Source organism: Scyliorhinus torazame, chromosome 15 (assembly GCF_047496885.1).
Source record: "Scyliorhinus torazame isolate Kashiwa2021f chromosome 15, sScyTor2.1, whole genome shotgun sequence".
Lineage (NCBI taxonomy): Eukaryota > Metazoa > Chordata > Chondrichthyes > Carcharhiniformes > Scyliorhinidae > Scyliorhinus > Scyliorhinus torazame.
Genome location: NC_092721.1, coordinates 123,317,771 through 123,342,174, shown reverse-complemented (window position 1 = coordinate 123,342,174; position 24,404 = coordinate 123,317,771). Strand labels below are relative to the sequence as shown.

General features: G+C 42.0%; 1 protein-coding gene across 1 annotated transcript in view; it reads right to left on the bottom strand.

Annotated features, from left to right (window-relative positions):
* The window catches only part of mrps9 (mitochondrial ribosomal protein S9), a 157,044-nt gene that overhangs the window by 14,335 nt on the left and 118,305 nt on the right, over nt 1-24,404 (bottom strand). The window contains exons 7-8 of the mRNA XM_072476650.1: nt 8,546-8,621; nt 1,791-1,959 (exon numbers count right to left, since the gene is read on the bottom strand). Of these exons, the coding sequence (XP_072332751.1) occupies nt 1,791-1,959; nt 8,546-8,621 (245 nt within the window). The remainder of the gene's footprint in view (nt 1-1,790; nt 1,960-8,545; nt 8,622-24,404) is intronic.

Below are 24,404 nucleotides of genomic sequence, written 5' to 3'. Positions count from 1 at the left end.
TGATACGGGCAAATCATGTTTATCCAAACAGCTGGAGTTTCTTGATGAAATAACCAGAGGATTGATCAAGGTAATGCTGTTGATGTGGTGTACATGGACTTCCAGAGCACATTTGATAAAAGTATTGCACAACAGACTTTTGGGGAAAAGTTATAGCACAGAATAAAAGGGACAGTAGCAATATGGATACAAAATTGGCTGATACAAATTTGGCTGAGTGACAGGAAACAGTAATAATTAATGGATGTTGTTTGGGAGGTTTGTAATGGTGGAGTTGGGAAGTTTGCTCTTCATGATATATATTAATTATGACTGGCAAAAGATGCAATGGCGACATGAGTAAAAGCTTATTCACAGTGAGTCATTAGGATCTGGAATATATGGCCCGAGAGCATGGTGGAGGCAGTTTGATCGAGGCATTGTTTTCTGAATGTACAAGTAGCAATAGCAAATTGCTCCTAGGAGAACCAGCACGAGACAATGGGCCAAATAGTCTCCTTCTGTGCTTTAACAATTCTGTAGTTCTGTCAGTTAAAGGAAAACAATTTGCCTGATAATAAGGAGAACTCCCCTCCCCAAATAGTTCTATATGATATCTTGTGTTGGACTGGGTTTCAGTTTAATATCACATCCAAGAGGAGTCTTGAAACACTAAAGTAACACACACTTAATACTGTCTGTGACACTGACTGTGCAGATACTGAACATAATGCAGATGCAACAGAGGTGCCCTGGGCCGAGTTTTACAGAGTTATTGGAATTAGAAGCAGCAGCCATACATTTTTGAATACTCTTCAAATTACCATGTTACGCAAAACACAGAATTGTACAAATCTGTGATCTAAATTTTGTATGGGGAAGATTTAATAATCTTTAGTGTTTGAAGTTCACTTCTATGACTCTCCTCAGGTGCTTTGAATTCATTTGGCAAAATAAAAGGCACTTCCTTGAGGATTGGGAGTTTGGGTGTGTCTGCTTCTGACTATCACTGCTGCTATAGCTCATACCAAGTTCAATACTCTATGTGCTGCAAGGATAAAATCTGTTGTGAAGTTCATATTGTACACATCAGCAGTCAGTCACACTCATGCTGACAGCATGCCTTCTAGTAATGCAGCTGTGACCCGCAACCAATAAATGAAGTTATCATTTATTCAGTTTTCATCGCATTGCGAAGTTGAGAAATTTCAAGCAGTCTGGTTTAATTTACATTACTGAGGAGTCCAGAATCTGTGAACCATATGTATAACTGGAATATATAACATGGCAAACTCTATGTCATATAATAAGCTGGAAGTCAGCCAAACTCCTTTCTTGCACAATCCTTCTTCCATTAGTTGCCGTCTGTTAGCTTTAGTTGAATTCCATCCCCAAAGTAATATTAGAAGTCTCACACACACATTTCGAAGTTGGGTTCTGCTTAGCTAAAGAACATGCATAATTCTACTGAGAGTTTCCCAGTGAGATGCCAGTAACTGAATGCCAGAATGGTATTTACAGGCATAGTTCTATATTTTTGTTAGAATAGTTATGTAGAAAACTCCTAAATTTGAAGAATAAAGAGCTTGCAATATATTTCCTCCAAAGCTAGCTTTCTCTTAATGGATAATAGAACAGAGTACATGTGAACTGTGCACAAAAATGAAACAAAGCCAAGGTTGGTCTAAATATATAATAGTCATGGCATATTAATGAGGCTTCAGGTCACAGCACTAAACTAGTTAGAAAAAGAACCTGAACCTCAACTTATACTTTGCTGAATGCTGGATTCTATGTAGATTTTTTCTTACCTTCCCCTTTACTGAAAGCTATTCCATTTTCATCAAACTGTAAAGGTTCAATGATCTGCTTCTTGGACTGATCTTCCATCTTTCTGCGAAATTTCAACACATATTCTTCCTTAATACTGCAGTATGATAAGGATAGCATACGCTCCAGTAACTGAAGAAAGTGCATGTACTGTTTAAAGCATAAAAGAGAAGACTAATGTTACTTAATAGAGGTCAGCTATTTATTAAACAGGACAATTGACAATTAAACACATTATCTTCTGCACAGTCCTACACTTAATATAGCATACTATTAGCTTTGACAGTTCCAAAATTGGGATTGGGTTGTGAATAGACAAGGGTTGGTTTGGGAGAATAGTTTGAACAATTTGCATTAATATACAGTAGAACCAATTTTCTAGCAAGACAATAATGAAATACTCACTAAGCAGGCTTTGATTATTCGCCATGGCTGGCGCAGAAGCTGTATACTAGGTGAAAACTATCTCCTTCCACAGAGAATTGAGACTCTCAAATCAGAGTTGATGGATAGAAATTGTGTGGGATGTGGACAGAGATTGGTAACTTGGCACTGGCTATTATATATCTACAATTCATCTGGGAGGCATGTCAGTACATCTTTGGACTTTAACAATTATAAGGATATTAAGTTAAAATTCTCACTGGATTGTGCACAATATTTATAAAATCTACAAACTACAGAGCTAAAATGATTGTGATTTCTTGTGATTGTAATATTGTCACAATATTTTTTAAAAGGTTACAAACTTAGAAATAAGCAGAAGTCAAAACGGTAAGACACATACTTCAGACAGGCATCGCTTTATAACAAATAAAATTAAATCTCTAGTGTCATTATTAATCTGTAATTAAAAAATGTTGGTTATTTTACATGGTAATAGATTCTGTGACAAAGTTATGCAATAGAAACAAGGAGCATGTACACATGGAAGCATATAATCAACTGCACAGCAGTAAACATTTAATTATTAAAAAGAAACAGCCAGTCCCTCTAGACCAACAATCTACAAGTAATGCCTTGAATGGCTGGAGAAGTGACAGCAAAGGAAGAGAAAAAGACTGTGCTTAATTCTTCATTAGCGTCCTTGTTAAGCTAGTGTAAAAGTGGAATTAACCTAATTACAGGCCAAAGGGCTGTTTAAGTAGCATTGTTCAGCTGTTTGATTAACCAGTTTGCGCACACACCAAGATCTATCTGTAAACATTTCATTCAAGTATTGACACAGGTTAAACACTTTCAAACTATATATTTTTTAAAAATATTTTTATTCTCCTTTTTCACATTTTCTCCCAAATTTACACCCACCAACAATAAACAATAATCAGCAATGAATGCAATGTCAATCCCCATATCAATAACAATCCCATCCTCTCACTAAACCCCACATTCCGCATGTTAACATAAACAAATAACAAAAAGGAATCAAGAATCACCCATAGTCACCATTAAGACATACAGTCCCCCTCCAGCAGGATTTAGATCGTTTGGAGACTTGGGCGGAGAGATGGCAGATGGAGTTTAATCTGGACAAATGTGAGGTAATTCATTTTGGAAGGTCTGATGAAGGTAGGGAATATACACTGAATGGTAGAACCCTCAAGAGTATTGACAGTCAGAGAGATCGAGGTGTACAGGTCCACAGGTCACTGAAAGGGGCAACACAGGTGGAGAAGGTAGTCAAGAAGGCATACGGCATGCTTGCCTTCATTGGCCGGGGCATTGAGTATAAGAATTGGCAAGTCATGTTGCAGCTGTATAGAACCTTAGTTAGGCCACACTTGGAGTATGGTGTTCAATTCTGGTCGCCACACTACCAGAAGGATGTGGAGGCTTTAGAGAGGGTGCAGAAGAGATTTACCAGGATGTTGCCTGGTATGGAGGGCATTAGTTATGAGGAGTGGTTGAATAAACTTGGTTTGTTCTCACTGGAACAACGGAGGTTGAGGGGCGACCTGATAAGAGGTCTACAAAATTATGAGGGGCATAGACAGAGTGGATAGTCAGAGGCTTTTTCCCAGGGTAGAGGGGTCAATTACTAGGGGGCATAGGTTTAAGGTGCGAGGGGCAAAGTTTAGAGGAGATGTATGAGGCAAGTTTTTTTTTTTTTTTTTACTACACAGAGGGTAGTGGGTGCCTGGAACTCGCTGCCGGAGGTGGTGGAAGCAGGGACGATAGTGATATTTAAGGGCATCTTGACAAATACATGAATAGGATGGGAATAGAGGGATACGGATCCAAGAAGTGTAGAAGATTTTAGTTTAGACGGGCAGCATGGTCGGCACAGGCTTGGAGGGCCGAAGGGCCTGTTCCTGTGTTGTACTTTTCTTTGTTCTTTGTTTTGTCCCCCCAAACCGCCCAGCCTCCCCCCCCACCCCCCTAATGTTCGATGTAATCCAATTCTCGAAAGTGCATAATGAATAACGCCCATGAATTGTAGAACCCCTCGGTCCTTCCCCTCAGTTCAAATTTGACCTTCTGAAGAGTCAAGAATTCCAGCAGGTCCCCAAGCCACGGCAGGGCACAGGGTGGAGATGTTGATCACCATCCCAACAGGATCTGCCTTCGGGCGATCAAAGAGGCGAAGGCTACAGCGTCTGCCTCCGTACCCATTTCCAGCCCTGGCTGGTCCGACTGCCGAATATGGCCTCCTGAGGACCAGGGTCCAGTTTCACGTGCACCACCCTAAAAACCCCCTTCCAGTAATCCTCCAGCTTTGGACAGGACCAAAACATATGTACGTAGTTTGCGCACCCCCCCCCCCCACCTCAACGCTCACACACATCTTCTATCCCCTCAAAGAGCCGGCTCATCCTCGCCCTTATGGGGTGCACTCTATATACCACCTTCAGCTGTATCAGCCCCAACCTCGCACACGAGGTGGAGGCGTTCACCCTCCAGAGCACCTCACACCAGAACTCATCCTCCATACCTTCTCCCAACTCTTCCTCCCACTTTGCCTTGATCCCATCCTGCGGTGCCTTCTCCTCTTCCACATTGGCCCCGTAAACCGCCGACACTACCCCCTGTCGTCAGCACCTCCTCCAGCAAAGTGGAGGCCGGCTCTCCCGGCAAGCTCTGTATCTCCTTCCTTGCAAAGTCTTGAACCTGCAAGTATCTAAATATTTTCCCCTGCTCCAGCCCATACTTCGCTCCCAGCTCCTTCAATCCTGCAAACCGACCCCCAAGAAACAAATCTTTTAGTGTCCTAATTCCTTTCTCCTCCTATCTCCGAAAATTTCCATCCCACTGGCTCAAATCTATGGTTCCCTCGAATCGGCATTTCCCGTGACCCTGACCCCAACCCGAAATGCTGGCAAAACTGCCTCAAATTCTCAACAAAGCTATTACTACTGGACTCCCTGAGTATTTCCCCGGGGCAGAGGGCAGTGGCACTGTTGCTAGTGCCTTCAATCCTGACCCCCTACACAGACTCTCCTCCACTGGGAGTCAACCCCTCTGACCCAGCTCTGTATCTTCTCCACATTTGCCATCCAGTAATGATACACCAGGTTCGGAAGACCCAAACCCCCCCTGCCTGCCTTCCTCTAGTAGCACCGTTCTAATTCTGGCCACCTTCCCTCCACATATTAATGAGGTAATCATCCCTTCAATCTCTCTAAAAAAATGCCTTTGGCAGGAAAACTGGCAGGCATTGGAAAATAAACAGAAACCGCGACAACACGTTCATTTTTACCGCCTGTACCCAACCCGCCAGTGACAGAGGGAGACCATTCCACCTTGCCAGATCAGCTTTCACCCTTCCCACCAAACTAGAAATGTTGTACCTACGGAGCCCCCCGCCCCACCCCAATCCCGAGCAACCTGCACCCAAAGTATCTAAAGTGAGTCCATGCCCTAAGGAATGGCAGTCCCCCCCCCCCCCCCCCACCCCCGCCTGAGCCACCACAAAATACTCACTCTTATCTAGATTTAATTTGTACCCCGAGAAAGACCCAAACTCCCGAAGCAGCTCCAGTATTCCCCCTATTGACACACTCGGTTCCGACACATATAACAAGTCACTTTCAAACTATATTAAAGACATATTAATGTAAGTTAATGTTATTTTATAATAGATTATCTTCACGTTTTACATTTGGTTTGTCCCAGATGAAAAGCTGAAAGGTGTCAAAGCCAACAAGAATTTTCTCACAATTACGATTTAGTTGGGATTTCTAAAACATAATGAGGTACAGTTTTGATAGGCAGAAATTAAATGCAGCATTTTTTGAATAACTTCTAACTAAAATGAGAATGTCAGAGTTCATTTGAATTCGATAAATCGAATTGCACATTATTCAATTAAAATAGATGAATTCAACCAAGTGAATATTTTTTTCATGTATTCTCTATGAGTTCTAATTTTATTTTAAATGGTAGTGTATACAGTATTCTCTAGAATGAGTATTCAGTGACCATATCTCTACTCAAAAGGCAATATGAGTTAATAATTTATTTACTATAACTTGAGTGTTATGCACGTGTTTGTGTACTTAAGAGTAACAGTTAAAAGTTTTCCTCCCTGCAACTTGCCCACCTATGATAAGAAATTGTGAATATTCTAAGCAAAGAAACTACAAAATGCCTGCAGTTTTGGCATTAATTGTGCGCTCTTGAATGCTCCCCCAGGTTGAACCATATCACATGCAGGTCTATTCGACCTGGGCCAGAGTTTCAACCTCACTGATTTATTATCTATACTGACTTCTCCAATGTCCTCCAAGCTGACCACCCGATTTCCATTTGCCTACAAATTCTAACAAGCTAGATTCTGCGACCCACATCCCGTCCTGTTCAATCCTCAACCCCATACATTTGGTCATTTGCATTTTTGCTATACATTCAATGGATCCACTGATGATCTGGTTCAGTCTAAGTTGAGCAGCAATAAATTTCATTTTCAGTTCTCATTCTTAGCTGGAGCCAAGTAGCATTAATGAGAAAAAAATACAGGATAAGGCTGAATCTTCTTCCTGCCCTCCATATCACCCTCCCCATTAAGCTGCTTTTAATTTTCCCTTTCTCCCCCCCCCCCCAAAACCATAAAGACACTGGGTGTTGTAGGGTTCCCATTCCTTGGGCAACAGCAACGTTCAGTATCTTGCCAGAATTCTTTTTTTTTTTTAATGCATTAATCTGAACAGCAGTGTCATTAGGTTACTCAGTGACGCATGTCATCACAAATAAATTCACCAAACAGCTACTCGCAAGTATCTTCCACCAAGGACACCAACAGTTAACAAGAGCAAACCATCTGGTATCCACTGGTTCTGAGGGCAATTTTGGCACCCTGACCAAGAACAACTAACTCCAGTAAGGATTAGGTGTTTCTGGTCTGTATAGCTCAATACCACATTCTGTGGCATATTCATCCACTAAGGCATCAAAGCAGCAGTTAAGACTCCCATCAACATCATGATTAGCATGAAGGACCTGAAAGGAATGCTGACCCTTGATCAACAGAACAAGAGGTGCCCACAGGCACTTTAACAGCAAGTTAGCAGACATATGGATTTTCCATCAAGAATGCCAAATATGGTAGGTGGGAAATGGAGAACAGAAATTTACCTTCACAAATAAGAAAATGAAAAATTGTCTTAGCAAAATCAAATGTTTGTGTGGCATGAGAAGGAAGAGTAATTTCAATTCTACATATATGGCTGTCCTTCAAACAAAATAGGAAAAGGACACCACTGTTGAGACTTCTGTTCATAGACGTTTCCTTACTAAATCTAGGTAATCTTTCGATAGTGTCAGTGTAACACTAGACACCTATAAAACTGAATGGAAATTTAAATAATCTCCGTGAGCATCAAATATTTATACATTCAACCAACGGTGTGTTGTAAATTGTTCACTGTAGCACTTTAGGCATCAAATAGTGTCAGAAAATTAATTGTAGGATCACCAACACCTGTCGTTTCCATACAGAGCACCCAAAAATATGGATATTCTGTGTCAACACATTATATAAAAATAACTATGTTACACTAGTTTTCTTTAAAGTTAAGCAAGTGTGCTTCGTGTTCTTTTGTGAAAGATAAGACAATAATGAATGGGCTGAATAAGGACAAATAAAAATATTGTCCAAAATCAATTCAAAGATTTAAATTCAAGACAGGAATATTTTTAGCCGTTAGCCAATGGCAGATTGCTGTTTCAGGCCTGATTCCAATAAGAGTTCAAGTTAATCCTCCAGTAAAGCTCATTGGAAACTACCAGCAAGGTGGCTTTATTCAGCATTACAGAAATCCACTTTGTCATGTAGTTAAATTGTTTTGAAATTAGTCTAAATTAATTAAAGACCCTCATTAAATGTTTATGAATTAGATTATGGTAGGCACACAAGTTTAAAGTACTTCAAGTAAATATTTGAGATACTCTGGATCATTTGATCAGCTGTGGTAATCAAGAGAGAACTCAACATGTATATAAATTCTGTAACCTTAACTTCAGCCTGAATGAAAAGATGGGACAGGATGTTTCCAAAGTTGCCAAAAGTTACATTCCATTAATTTTCTGGAAATTATTTCCCTCTCCAAACTTGCACTAGTTCCTAAAGTTAGCATCCAGTTGGATTTTCACAAGATTAAAATCACTAAAATCACAAATTCTCAACTTTAGAAAGAAACAACCTACAAGAAAATCCAGTGACATTTTTTGCAATTCTGCTTCATACTGCAAAGGCCAAACCTTTTAAGTAACATATAACCCATAAAACACTATTACTCACATCATGGTGAGAAATTTGTTCGACCAGCATTTCTTCCAGTTCTTCCTTTATCAACCATCTACTTCCAACTAAATTTCTATTGGGGAAAAGATGAAAATTCAGTGATTCTACCTAATCCAGTGATAGCCAAAAACCATCTTATTAAAGCTTGTAATTACATTTCTCTATGTGTGAACACATATTATTGGAGTTGTAGCTTGGGCATGGGATCACGATTCAAAATTTTAAAGGGAAGGGATTTTTCCAATTCCTTTGCTAGATAAAAAAATGTTAACCTACTCATTACTAACTACTTAGATACACTGTGGCAAGAAAACTGCGATAATATTTAAAAACCACAAATCAACTGTCATAGAAAATAGTTGTGTGTCTCAGAGACAGGTAGGGAGGATGTTAATTAAAAAAATTCAGTAACTTGATGAGATCATTAGCAATTTTAATTGAAAGAATTTATCAGCGTGAATGAAACACATCAGTAAGATTTTTGATACTAAATGTACAAACTGAACAAAGTGTAATTTAAAATGATACACCAAGGTTGAGTGGGATCTACTGTGACAGAGGAAGTGTTAAGTTTGAGAATGACATACCCCAATCAGAAACCAGAATCCACCTTAAACAAAGCCAACTACATTGGTACGGGGGAGTGCTGGCCAAAGTTAATTTAGTAAATAGACTAAAAGGTCTGGCTGTAAATAAACCATGGAAAATATTTAAAGAAACAAATCAAAATATTCAACAAAATACATTCCGTTGAAAAACAAAAACTAAGCAACAAAGATCCATCCATAGCTGTAGATATTAAGTCACATGTAGGCCAGGCCAGGTAAGGACAGCAGATTTCCTTCCCTAAAGGACATTAGTGAACCAGATGGTTTTTTACGACAATCGACAGTGGTTTCATGGTTATCATTAGACTTTTAATTCCAGATTTTTATTAAATTCAAATTCCACCATCTGCTGTAGTGGGCTTTGAACCTGGGCCTGGGTCTCTAGATTACCAGTCAAAGTGACAATACCACTACGCCATTGCCTTATTTGAGGCTGAGATAGACAGATTTTCGTGTGTCAAGGAATCAAAGGATATGGGAAGGGGGATGGGTGTGAAAGTGGAATTGAAGTCCAAGATCAGCCATTATCAAACATACTGAACGATGGAGCAGGCTCAACAGTCCGTATGGTTCTCCTGTTCCTACTTATCTTCTTAAGTGGTGATGGTGCTGCTGCGATCATTGACTTACAGCCGTCAGCATTTCTTTGGAAGATCTATTGCTATTTGGAACTTGTTGCCAGGCTCCATCTCACTCAGTTTTCCCCTTCATTCAATTCCTCCAATGTTCCTCCAACCTTTCAGCAGCCCTCCCAGGATACCAGCGTCAGATAATTCTGCTCTTTCCTACAACTGTTCTTAATGTCAAAGACTTGGAAATCTTCACAACTTCCAATTTCCTCTGAAACCAATCTACTCACGCAAGCAAAAACTCTGATTTGAAGTGGAATCCAGGTTACCCTCAGATGGCAACAGTGCTCTTGGTAAGTTCTTTTTTTGTATTGCTTTGTTTATTATAATCAATCTCCTTAATATATTTTATTTACAAGTTTAGTTTTCCGACAGTATAGTAATAGCAAATTAGTAAATTAGAGGCATTATTCACTTTTAAAATTGTGTTAGTCTTCATTCCCAGCAAAGCCTCAGAATTCATAGTGTCACGGAGTCAATACAATACAGAAGAAACCCTTCGTAGAACATAGAACATAACAACTCAGTACAGGCCCTTCGGCCCTCGATGTTGCGCCGACCTGTGAAACAACTCGAAAACCCATCTACACTATTTCCTTATCATCCATATGTCTATCCAATGACCATTTGACACCCTGCCAATGACACCCTGTACACACCCCTGTCAGCATCAACGGGGCCGAGGTCGAGATGGTTAGCAGTTTCAAATTCCTAGGGGTGCACATCTCCAAAAATCTGTCCTGGTCCACCCACGTTGACGCTACCACCAAGAAAGCACAACAGCGCCTATACTTCCTCAGGAAACTAAGGAAATACGGCATGCCCACATTAAGCCGTACCAACTTTTTCAGGTGCACCATAGAAACCATCCTATCGGGCTGCATCACAGCCTGGTATGGCAACTGCTCGGCCCAGGACCGCAAGAAACTTCAGAGAGTCGTGAACACCGCCCAGTCCATCACACAAACCTGCCTCCTATCCATCTACACCTCCCGCTGCCTGGGGAAAGCGGGCAGCAGAATCAAAGATCCCTCCCACCTGGCTTACTCACTCTTCCAACTTCTTCCATCGGGCAGGAGATACGAAAGTCTGAGAACACGCACGAACAGACTCAAAAACAGCTTCTTCCGTACTGTCACCAGACTCCTAAATGACCCTCTTATGGACTGACCTCATTAACACTACACCCTGTATGCTTCATCCGATGCCAGTGCTTATGTAGTTACATTGTATATGTTGTGTTGCCCTATTATGTATTTTTTTAAATTCCCTTTTCTTCTCATGTACTTAATGATCTGTTGAGCTGCTTGCAGAAAAATACTTTTCACTGTACCTCTGTACATGTGACAATAAACAAATCCAATCCAATCCAATCCATTTGAATGCCCCCAGTGTTGGCGAGTCCACTACTGTTGCAGGTAGGGCATTCCACACACTTACTACTCTCTGAATAAAGTACCTACCTCTGACATCTGTCCTATATCTATCACCCCTCAATTTAAAGCTATGTCCCTTCGTGCTAGACATCACCATCCGAGGAAAAAGGCTCTCACTGTCCACCCTATCCAATCCTCTGATCATCTTGTATGCCTCAATTAAGTCACCTCTTAACCTTCTTCTCTCCAACGAAAACAGCCTCAAGTCCCTCAGCCTTTCCTCATAAGATCTTCCCTCCATACCAGGCAACATTCTGGTAAATCTCCTCTGCACCCTTTCCAATGCTTCCACATCCTTCCTATAATGCGGCGACCAGAATTGCACGCAATACTCCAAATGCGGCCGCACCAGTTTTGTACAGCTGCGACATGACCTCATGGCTCTGAAACGCAATCCCTCTGCCAATAAAAGCTAACACACCATACGCCTTAACAACCCTCTCAACCTGGGTGGCAACTTTCAGGGATCTATGTACATGGACACCGAGATCTCTCTGCTCATCCACACTGCCAAGAATCTTACCATTAGCCCAGTACTCTGTCTTCCTGTTATTCCTTCCAAAATGAATCACCTCACACTTTTCTGCATTAAACTTCATTTGCCACCCCTCAGCCCAGCGCTGCAGCTTATCTCTGTCCCTCTGTAACTTGTAACATCCTTCCGCACTGTCCCCAACTCCACCGACTTTAGTGTCATCTGCAAATTTACTCACCCATCCTTCTACGCCCTCCTCCAGGTCATTTATAAAAATGACAAACAGCAGTGGCCCCAAAACAGATCCTTGTGGTACACCACTAGTAACTGGACTCCAGTCTGAACATTTCCCATCAACCACCACCCTTTGTCTTCTTCCAGCTAGCCAATTTCTGATCCAAACTGCTAAATCACCCCGAATCCCATGCCTCCGTATTTTCTGCAGTAGCCTACTGTGGGAAACCTTATCAAACACTTTACTGAAATCTATAGACACCACATCAACGGCTTTACCCTCATCCACCTGTTTGGTCACCTTCTCAAAGAGCTCTACAAGGTTCGTGAGGCACGACCTACCCTTCACAAAACCGTGTTGACTGTCTCTAATCAAATTATTCCTTTCCAGATGATTATACATCCTATCTCTTATAAACCTTTCCAAGATTTTGCCCACAACAGAAGTAAGGCTCACTGGTCTATAGTTACCAGGGTTGTCTCTACTTCCCTTCTTGAACAAGGGGACAACATTTGCTATCCTCCAGTCTTCTGGCACTATTCCTGTAGACAAAGATGACTTAAAGATCAAAGCCAAAGGCTCAGCAATCTCCTCTCTAGCTTCCCAGAGAATCCTAGGATAAATCCAATCCGGCCCAGGGTACTTATCCATTTTCACACTTTCCAGAATTGCTAACACCTCCTCCTTATGAACCTCAAGCCCTTCTAGTCTAGTAGCCTGAATCTCAGTATTCTCCTCGACAACATAATTTTTTTCCTGTGTGAATACTGACGAAAAATATTCATTTAGCACCTCTCCTATCTCCTCGGACTCCACGCACAACTTCCCTACTGTCCTTGACTGGCCCTACTCTTACCCTAGTCATTCTTTTATCGAGTTTGCAACGACAAGACTGCACTAAATCTACGAAAATCCCACTTTTCAGAACTTGGCCCATAACCATTCTTTTCGATTGACCTGCTTTAGGTATAATACAAAATGTGACAGAAAGTCCCCATGGCAGAAAAACGTCAGTATTGCTCGGTCTCGTGCTGTAACCTCTGTCTGGCTGTGCCTGGGAAGTGTACAGGGAGATCATTAAAAAAAATTTTTTTTTTTTTTTTTAAATTCTCCTTTTTCTCCCACAGTTATATCCATCAACAATAAACAATAATCAGCAAGATATGTCAGTCCCCATAATAACAACGATCCCATCTACCCACCAACCCCCAAACCGCATGTTTACATAAACAAATGACAAAAAGGAATTAGGGATTACCCGTAGTCACCCTTAATCTTACACAGCTCCCCCCCCCCCCCCCCCCCCAGGTCTCCAGCTCCTCCCGTCCACTGCCTCTTGTAAAACTCCTCCTCCCAACCTCGGTTCCTGCCCCCCAGCTTTCCACCCCGGCTAGACCACTCGGACCCTGTTCTGCCAGACTCCGATGGCCGCAGCCCCTCCCCCCACCTCACTCCCGTTCACTGGCCGGCTTAAACCAGCCAGCGTGGAGGCCCCCGCCCGGATCCCTTTCCCACTTGCCCGGCCCTAGGAAAGCCCTTTTAGCACACAAACCCCGCATATCCACCTACACCCCAAAGAACCCTCATTTCGAGTGAAAGTCCCGTCCCTTCCCTTGTTCAAATATATACCACATTGGCTCCTTTAGTCTCTACACCCACGCGCAGTGATACAAAAAAGATGAAAATACAGTCATGAGGTTACATCGGCACATGGCCATTCCTCAATTTGTCAGTTCTGCCACAGTCCTTCTGCTTTCGCAAACTCCTCCGCTGCTTCCGCCGTTCCAAAATTAAAGTCCCTGAGCTTGTAAGTCACCCTCAGCTTCGCTGGATATACAATGCCGCACCGCACCTTGCTAATGTACAGTGCCCTCTTCACCCGGTTGAAGGCAGCCCGCCTCCTTGCCAGCTCCACCGTAAAGTCCTGGCATACACGTATACCAGCTCCAGCCCACTGCACCACCCGCTTCTGCTTGGCCCAGCTCAGGACCTTCTCCTTCACACTGTACCTACGGAAGCACAGAGTTACTGCCCTTGGCGGCTGTACAGGGAGATCATGACTTACAAACACGGAACCCAGACGTTTACAGAAATGTTCAGTGAAATCCGGTCTTCATCTTAGCAGTTGTGAGTGAATCAGGGAAAGTCCCATTGGCGTACCCCAGTGGTTCAAACAAGGGCATGGGCACCTTAACTGCCCTGCAAGCTCTAGGACTTGGGGTTGAATCCAACATATTTTTTTTAAAAAAAGATTTAAATTCTCCTTTTTCACATTTTCATCCAAATTTATACCCACCAACAATCAATGGTAACAATGTCAAACTCCTGGCCAACAATTGCTCCCTCCCACCAACATTTTAAATACAAACATCAAAGAAAAGGATTCAGAAATCCACCATCCACCCACACATAGTGAATCTCCTCCGCACACCCTCCAGCGCCAGTACATCCTTTCTCAGGCAAGGAGACCAAAACTGAACACAATACTCCAGGTGTAGCCTCACCAACACCTTATACAGTTGCAGCATAACCTCCCTAGTCTTAAACTCCATTCCTCTAGCAATGAAGGACAAAACTCCGTTCAGTCAGCAACCACATACACAGTCCAACCCGCACCCCGCCCCCCCCAACCCATGTTCGATGTCATCCAATTCTTGAAAAGTGCATAACAAACAAAGCACATGAATTGTAGAACCCTTCCATCCTTCCCCTCAACTTAAACTTCACCTTCTAGAGTACGAAAAACTCCAACAGATCCCCCCGCCATGCCAGGGCACAGGGTAGAGAAACTGATCTCCACCCCAACAGGATCCACCTTCGGGTGATTAGCGAGGCGAAGGCTAAAATATCTGTCTCCGCACCCGCTTCCAACCCTGGCCGATCCGATACCCCGAATATGGCCTCCAGAGGACCCGGCTCAAGCCTCACCCAAGAACATAAGAACTAGGAGCAGGAGTAGGCCATCTGGCCCCTCAAGCCTGCTCTGCCATTCAATGACAGCATGGCTGATCTTTTGTGGACTCAGCTCCACTTTCGCTCCCGAATACCATAACCCTTTATTCTTCAAAAAACTATCTTTATCTTGAAAACATTTAATGAAGGAGCCTCAACTGCTTCACTGGGCAGGGAATTCCATAGATTCACAACCCTTTGGGTGAAGAAGTTCCTCCTAAACTCAGTCCTAAATCTACTTCCCCTCATTTTGAGGCTATGGCCCCTAGTTCTGCTTTCACCCGCCAGTGTAAACAACCTGCCCGCATCTATCCTATCTATTCCCTTCATAATTTTATATATTTCGATACGATCCCCCCGCATCCTTCTGAATTCCAATGTGTACAGTCCCAGTCTACTCAACCTCTCCTCGTAATCTAACCCCCTCAACTCTGGGATTAACCTCTGCACACCCTCCAGCGCCAGTATGTCCTTTCTCGGGTAAGGAGACCAAAACTGAACACAATACTCCAGGTGTGGCCTCACTAACACCTTATACAGTTGCAGCATAACCTCCCTAGACTTAAACTCCATTCCTCTAGCAATGAACGACAAAACTCGGTTCGCCTTCTTAATCACCTGTAAACCAACTTTTTGCGACTCATGCACTAGGACACCCAGGTCCCTCTGCACAGCAGCTGTTTTAATATTTGATCAAATATTACCACATGTACCACCCTCAAAATTACCCTGAACACCTCCCTCCAATACCCCTCCAGCTTTGGACAGGACCAAAACATATGAACATGGTTTGCGAGGGGGCCCCCCTTGCATCGATCACAAACATCCTCTACCCCCTCAAAGAGTCGGCTCATCCTCGCCTTTGTGAGGTGTGCCCTATATACCACTTTCAGCTGTATCAGCCCCAACCTCATGCACAAAGTTGAGGTATTTACCCTCTGGGGCACCTCACACCACAAACCCGCCTCCATGCTCTCTCCCAACTCTTCCTCTCACTTTGCCTTAATTCCCTCCAGCGGTGCCTTCTTTTCTCCCAGAATCGGCTCATAAATTGCCGACACCACCCCCTTCTCCATTCCTCCTGCTGTCAGCACCTCCTCCAACAGTGTGGAGGCCTACTCCACTGTAAAGTTGTTCTTGGTAAATCTCGCTGGATTAACAAAGGATTGATTCCTAAAACAGGGGCATATCAAACTCCAAAACAAAAACTGCACCCTGGACAAACAGCAGCAAAAAATAATTTACTCTTGAAATTCTTCTGCAGCAAGCTTTGAGGGGGTGGGGAGAGAGAAGGCAGGAGTGAATTACATCACAAATGCTGGACAGTTTGGAAATTGACCATGTTAGCCGATTGCTATCTACTCCATTCAAAAATTAGGGTCCATAAGGCAAAATATTGCAGTTAAAACTCTTCAAAATATTCTGCTTCAATGCTAAATAATACATATCAATCTTGCATTTAGACTAAGTTAATGAGGAAGAAAGAAAAAAGCAAAACTAAAATATGTCACCCATTTGTCAACTGGATGATTTCTTAAGAGTTATCAGGGAAAATGGTTGGAAAAAAAATGCAACTTTCACTCAGTGTGCCCATCGGCGTAATGTTGACTAAAATAAACCCCATAAAGTAAGGTTACGTATAACCACCATGTGGATTTCAGAATAAAACATTTTTCAGCAACGATTTTCACTTGTTAGTGGAATTAATGCGCTTTAGGGTCTATTTCTACCGATTACTGCAATTAGTCAGATAATCTGCAAATGTGCAATGTTGAGCAGCACTTGGGCCCAATAGATCTCCTTTAAGTCACTTCTGAATTTGGCATCATTCTGACTGCAGTCCCCATCCTAAGAAAACACCAGATGGCATTGTTGTGCAGAACAGGATCAACGCTGCAGCAAATTAAATTACAACGTCAGTGTCAATGATTCATTGCTGGGCACAGCAGGCAACGCATTTGCCTGGGTGAGATGAGCAACGACATAACCTAATGTTCAAGGGAGGAAGAATACTTTGATGCATGGACAGTTTCCAACAAGCATCATGTCACAAAGCACCATTATGGGTGTAGGAACGGGAATATGGATATTTTCAAGCTACCTTGTTTTCGCAAGAAACCCCAGAAACTGCTGAGATGAAGTAACTTAAATGTTTCTGTGGAAAATTAATAGATTTTAAATTGTTGAAATTACAAATTAGTACTCCAAGACAGAAATTACTAACACATGGCATGGCAATTCCTCACAGGGCAAATAAAAGTGTGTCTGAATCAGTATCATTTATCAACATTGTTTAAGTTCCAAGGAGGTATTTGAAAGCTGCCCTGGTGACAAATCACCATTTAAAGAACAAAAACATATGTATAGGCAAGTTCCAACATACCCAAGAAGAAGCCAATTGAAAAGCAATTTCTCTCATCGGGAGCAAACAAATCTATTGGGGTGATAATCTGGTGCTCACAAGTAATTTAAAGACATTTTTTTTATTTTTTTTTATTTTTTTTAAAAAGAGTACCCAATTCATTTTTTCCAATTAAAGGGCAATTTAGCGTGGCCAATCCACCTAGCCTGCACATCTTTGGGTTGTGGGGGTGAAACCCACGCAAACACTGGGAGAATGTGCAAACTCCACATGAGAGTGACCCAGAGCCGGGATCGAACCTGGGACCTCAGCGCCGTGAGGCAGCAGGGCTAACCCACTGTGCTGCCCTCTCTGGTGCTCACAAGGATGCTTTAAAACAAATCACCTCTTCACATGAAGCCACCAAAACACATGTGATGATGGAAGTGGAAAGGCAAAGCTATTGAGGGCTAGAATTTCACAAGATTGCACAATCCAGTTCTTGAGTAAATGATCGGACCTCAAAGCGAGAACTGGCACCTAACAGTAACAGCTAAGAAAACTAGTGGATAATGGGAGGAGATTTTCACTGCCACGGATCATATAACCAACCAAATGGTGCAAACGTGTGGTGGCAATGGGTAAAATTCGAAACATGACGAGCTCCTGCTGTTCCTCATAAAAAAGGGTGGAAAGGATTTATGCATGTATTATAATAATGGATCCATGTAAGGGACCTTTATTGCTTGCAACAGAAAATGAAGCCGCTAAAGCAAACTTTCTCAAATATAAAACTACACCAGAATGGGTTTCCTCTTACTCTTCCTCCAAAATAAAACTAGTTCTTTTAATACAGGCGAATAAAATTCCAAGAAAAATTTGCCAAATTAAAGGGATAATTTGATCTGATAATTAATGGCTGCAACCTAGAATGTCAAAAAACGTTAAATTTTAATAATGTATTTCTAATAATGTCCTGCCAACTTTGCGGGCAGCACGGTAGCACAATGGTCAGCACAGTTGCTTTATAGCTCCATGGTCCCAGGTTCGATTCTCGGCTGGGTCACTGTCTGTGCGGAGTCTGCACGTTCTCCCCGTGTCTGCATGGGTTGCCTCCGAGTGCTCTGCTTTCCACCCACGGTCCAAAGGTGTGTAGGTTAGGTGGACTGGCAATGCTAAATTGCCCTTGGAGTCCAAAGAGGTTAGGTGGCGTTACTGGGTTACAGGAATAGGGTGGAGGTGTGGGCTTAAGTAGAGTGCTATTTCCAAGGGCCGGTGCAGACTCAATGGGCTGAATGGCCTCCTTCTGCACTATAAATTCTATTTTGCACCATAAAAGCACGCAGACACGCAGTAGATGATTAGGCTCTCAAGGAATTGAGTCATTCTTGTAATGGGTCAGTCATTGCTCATTCGGTAGCACTCTTGCTTCTGAGTCAAAAGATTATGGGGTTCAAATCCCACTACAAGAATTAAGTGCAATGCTTGCATGTCAAGCAAAGGAAGCAACATGTGATGGACAGAGACGATCCTACAACCAATGGATCAGATGAAAGCTCTGTAGTTCTGCCACATCCAGTAGTGAATGGTGGTGGACAACTAAACAACAAACCCAAAGAGATGACTCCACAAATATTCCCACCCCCAATGATGGGGAAATCACTGCAAGACAATATACTAGGCCCAACCATCTTCAGCTGCTTCATCAATGATTTTACCTCCATCATTAACTGTCAGAAGTGGGGATGTTCGCTGATGACTGCATGATGTCCATACCATTCACAACTCTCCAGACACTGAAGCAGCCTGTGCTCATATACATCAAGGCCTGGACAACATTAAAGCTTGGACTGATAAGTGATAAATGACATTCAGGCCATACAAGGTAATGACCATCTTCAACAAGATAGAATCTAACCATCTCCCCCCTTGACAATCAATAACATTACCATCACTGAATCCCCCACTATGGGTGGCACGATTGTACAGTGGTTAGCACTGTTGCTTCACAGCGCCAGGGTCACAGGTTCTATTCCCAGCTTGGGTCACTGTCTGTCGGAGTCTGCATGTTCTCCCCATGCCTGCATGGGTTTCCGCCGGGTGCTCCTGTTTCCTCCCATAAGTCTCGAAAGACACACTTGTTAGGTGAATTGGACATTCTCAATTCTCCTTCGGTTTACCCCAACAGGCGCCGTTTCACAGTAACTTCATTGTAGTGTTAATGTAAGCCTACTTGTGACACTAATAAAGATTGCTATAATAACATAGTAACATGGGTGCAGGAGTAGGCCATTCAGCTATTGAGCCTGCTCTGCCATTCAATTAGATCATGGCTGGTCATCCTCCTCAATACCACATTCCTGCACCATAAGAACATAGGAGTAGGAGTAGGCTATTTGGTCCATCGAGTCATTCAACAAGATATGAGAGACTGGGAATTCTGAGGCGAGTAACCCATATCCTGACCATCCAAACTTGTCCACCATCTAGAAGACACCAGTCAGAAACACAATAGAATATTCTCCACTTGCCTGGATGGGTGCAGCTCCAACAACACTCAAGAAGCTCCACCCAATCCAGGACAAAGCAGCCCCCACTTGATTGTCACCCAACTCATTCATTCCCCCACCACCATAGTAAAGTGGCAGTAGTATTTATGTACCGCATACAAGATGCACTGCAGCAATTCACCAAGACTGTTTTGACAGCACCATCTAAACCCATGATCCCTACTTACTAGAAATACAAGGGCAGCTGATACATGGGAACACCATTACCTGCAACTAACAGTCCAAGCCATACACTATGGAAGTATATGACCATTCCTTCACCGTCACTGGGTCAATATCATGGAACTCCCTTCCTAACATTACTTTGGGTGTATATACACCACATGTAATCAGCAGTTCAAGAATTCGGCTAGCACAATTTTCTCTAGGGCAATTATGAATAGGCAACAAATGTTGACATTGCCAGTGATGTCCACAGCGCATGAAATAAAACGTCTGCTGCCCAATGACAACCTATTAATGCAGACACCCACCGCAAGGAAAGTTTACTTTTTATTTTCCAATAATATTAACTAAATAGTACAATTTAGCCAGCACTTGGGTTTATTTCTAGTGGGATAGTAGAGACGTTGTGCTAAACTTTTTCTGAACCCTTATTAAACTACAATTGGAGTATTGTGCACAACTCTGGTTGATAAAAGCATATAGACACACTGGTGAGGGTGTAAAAAGATTTCCAAGACAACACCTGAACTCTGAGGTTATAACTTTCAGGAAAGGATGAACAGGCTGGATCTTTCTTTTGAAAAAAAGACTGAAGAACAAAGTTACACAGCACTTTCAAAGTCTGTAAAGTTTTGTTCGAGTCAACAGAGTGTTTCCTCTTGTGGGTAAGAACAAAAATAGACAGTCAATATAAGACAGCTACCAGAAATTCTAACTGTAAATTTAAATGATACGTCTTTAGCCAGAAAGTGGTGAGAACCTGCTAGTTCTTTTGAACTTGAGTAATTGAGGTGAATATTGTAAATTGCATTTAGGAGGAAGGTAGGCAAGCATGGGGGGAAAAGCACAGTACATTGTACTGATAAGAGTTAGATGGGGAAGGTTGCGAAAAGGCCCACGTAAAGCTTAAACACCAACATGGACTAATGTAATTTATGTAAACCTAGGTAATTTAAAAGGGGGTGCAGGAACAGTTGGATCAAGGGGTGTATGCAGCCAAATCTTTGAAGATAGCAAAGGGAGAAGTTAAAGGGAGATTTGAACACTTTGGATAGTGTAAATAATAAAGGAGAAACTGTTTTCAATGGTAGATGGGTCAGTAATCCGGGCCTCAGATTTAAGATGATAGGCGAAAGAACCAGATGTGATGTGAGGAAAAGAAGTTCTGCAGCAAGTTATGATGATCTGGAATGCACTGGCTGAAAGTGTGGTGGAAGAAGATTTAATAACTTTCAAAAAGAAATTGAATAAATACTTGAAGGATCCAAATTACAGGGATATGGGGAAAACAGTAGGGAAGTGCAACTGAGAGCTCTTCCAAAGAACAGACAAAGGCTTGGTGGGTTGAACGGTCTCCTTTTGCCTAACGTTTCATGATTCTATAATTCAACCATGCTATATACATTACAAAGAAAATGGGCGGGATTTACCGACCATCCTGCAGTGTGTTTTTTGGCGGGGGAAGCAGCCAGCAGGACCTACTGTCTCCTGCTGTTATCAACGGGATTTCCCGCTGACAGCACCTCTCGTCGCCGGGAAACCCGTGTGCCGGCTTGGAACAGGAATTTCCCGCCGGCGTGAACAGGCCGGTAAATCCCGCTCAATGTTTCTGTGAACTACTTAATGATTAATATGCAATGGATAAAATAAGCTTGCAGAATCAACAATTCTGATTTTTTAAACTTAATTCTCAAATCTGATTTTGTTTTGGTTGAACAAGAGATTACAAACTATATTATCACATTTATTGAAAGTACCCAAACTAATGTGCAAAACAAATCTATCAAGTAAAGACCCGTTCATTTCAATTGGTGCTGTACCACCCAAGAGGAAAGGACCAAGATGTGCACTGAAAGAAAAGGAAACAGTAAAACAAGCTTAACAATGACCAGGAATATGGTAATGTTATTGTCCATTAAATTGAGAAACTGTCCTTTTTTTTTGTTGTGGTGAAGAGAATGAAAAGCTACATTGAACTGCATAATATGCCTAATAGTTCAAGGATGGTGTGCAATGGTTCGAATACTGCTCTTTTAATTCTGAGTCAAGATTGCAGAAACTTGACTAAGCTGATATGATGCAAGTATCTGCTTTCTGGTGGCTACGCTGGTCCTCAGCTAAATTAGCCTGCTGAATTACAATCCAGAGCAGAAAAACCTGGTGTAATTTAGCAAGCCATGTATGGTTTCTCTTGGCCATTTTTCCACAGAAAATATTTGACTTGGGAGGAGGGGTTGAAAATTCGGCTGAGCCAACTTTAATCTCAGTTCCTCATAGACTGCAAATAAAAAGCACCTTTTTTAAAACCAGGGAGTCACTGGTCCTGGGGACTTGACAGGAGATCTAGACAGCTGACCTTTCTTTTCAGCCTGTGAAAGATGAAACAAACACACAAGATGCTGCAGAGCAGTAAGGACACAAAGGACAGAATATTTTTCCTTTACTCGCCATGCATTTGCTCTGCTTTTGTGCCTCAACCGGGCTACGTGGCTGTACAATGGTTGGGAGATGGTAGGTGTTGTTACAATGGTCTGGCCATCAAGATGCGGGGAAAAAAAGCAAATTATTGTGGATGCTGGAATCTGAAACAAAAGAGAAAATGCTGGAAAATCTCAGCAGGTCTGGCAGTATCTGTAGGGGGAGAAAAGAGAAAAAGCGAGAGAGGAAGATGTGGGGAAAATCCGATGTACCAACTTATTTTTTCCCTGTTAATACGCATGAAGGTTCTAACAGCATTCATTTGCATAATCGCAAATGTAAAATCTTCAATGAAGGAGAGCAATCAGGCAGCTGGACAATTGTTTCCTTTCTTTCCAATAAAAGCATTCAAGAGTAGTAACCTGATGCAGTTTTATTGATACAACTAAAAAGGGGTTTAATCAACAAAAATCAACATTTTCAATAAGTGCACATTCTCCATCTGTGAGTAACTCAATTTAAAATGACTGCAAAAGAACTTTAACAACCATACTCATTTATGTCCACATTAGTGACTATGCATCTTAGGCACAAAGAAGTTAGATACACAAAAGATATTTTTATTTATCTTGCAAATCCTATCACAAATTGTGCTACTACTCTACTGTAGTCCTGAATAGTTATACCTTGTCCTTCAAGATTATGCCTTACCACACTGTAACTCTGACAGTTTTCAATTCAAAAAGTCATATTTTCATACGAATTAGCATTAGGAATAGGCCACTTGGCCCCGCAAACCTGCTCCGTCATTCAACAAGGTCATGGCTGAACCTTAGCTCCACATTACTGCCCACCCCTGAACACCTCTCACCCCTTACTTATCAAGAATCTAACTCTGCTTTAAAAATATTCAAAGACTCTGCTACCACCACCATTTGAACAAGAGAGTTCCAAAGACATTACTACCCTTACAAAAAAAATCTTATCAGCCTTAAATGGGTGACACCTTATTTTTAAAAGTGATCTCTAGTTCTAGATTCTGCCGTAAGAGGAAACATCCTTTCCACATCTACTCTGTCAAGATCCTTTTATGTTTCAATCAAGTTACCTCCTACTCTTGTAAACTCCAGCGGATACAAGCCTAACCTGTCCAACTTTTCCTTAAAAGACAACCCGCCCATTCCAGGAATTAGTCTCATAAACCTTCTCTGAACTGTTTCCAATGCATTTACATCCTTCCTTAAATAAGGAGATCAATACTGTACACCGCACACAGAAAAGTTCCACTTTTTTCAAACTAAAAATAGCTAACATTTTAACTTGCATATTCAAAAGTCATTTTTACAAACAATAGTCACAGAGGCAGGCATAAATATCAGATAATTAGGTTTAAATGATTCTGATAGACTGAATATTGCAGTTACATTTTTCATGGCAAATTTATTCAAATGACTTAAGTAATTATTGTATATCAACATTAGTTATTGTGATTCACATGACTGTAAATAATTATTTCCACATTTAAAGATACGAAGAATAGAACTAGTAACTGAAACAACCGTTGCTTTAAACAAAGTGGACCCTTTTTCAATTCTTGTTTTTTAATAGATCTATTAAAAATGCTGTCCATGCCCTCCAGTTAGGGAATGCAAATATGCTTGATATATTATCAAGCAAATGGGGCGGCACAGTGGCTAGTACTGCTGCCTCACAGCACCAGGGACCCGGGTTCAATTCTGGCAATGGATGTCTGTGTCGCGTTTGCACTTTCTCCCAGTGTCTGTGCGGGTGCTCCGGTTTCCCCCACAGTCCAAAGATGTGCAGGTTAGGAAGTCCAAAGATGTGCAGGTTAGGTAGATTGGCTAAATTGCCCGAGTGCCCAAGGATGAGACGGCTAGGTGGGGTTATAGGGATAGGGTCGGGGAGTGGGCCTGGGTAGGGTAATCTTTCAGAGGGTCGGTGCAGACTCAATGAGCCATATGGAACAGTAGAATTCTAAGGTTCTATTAATATAGTTAGTTTTAGGA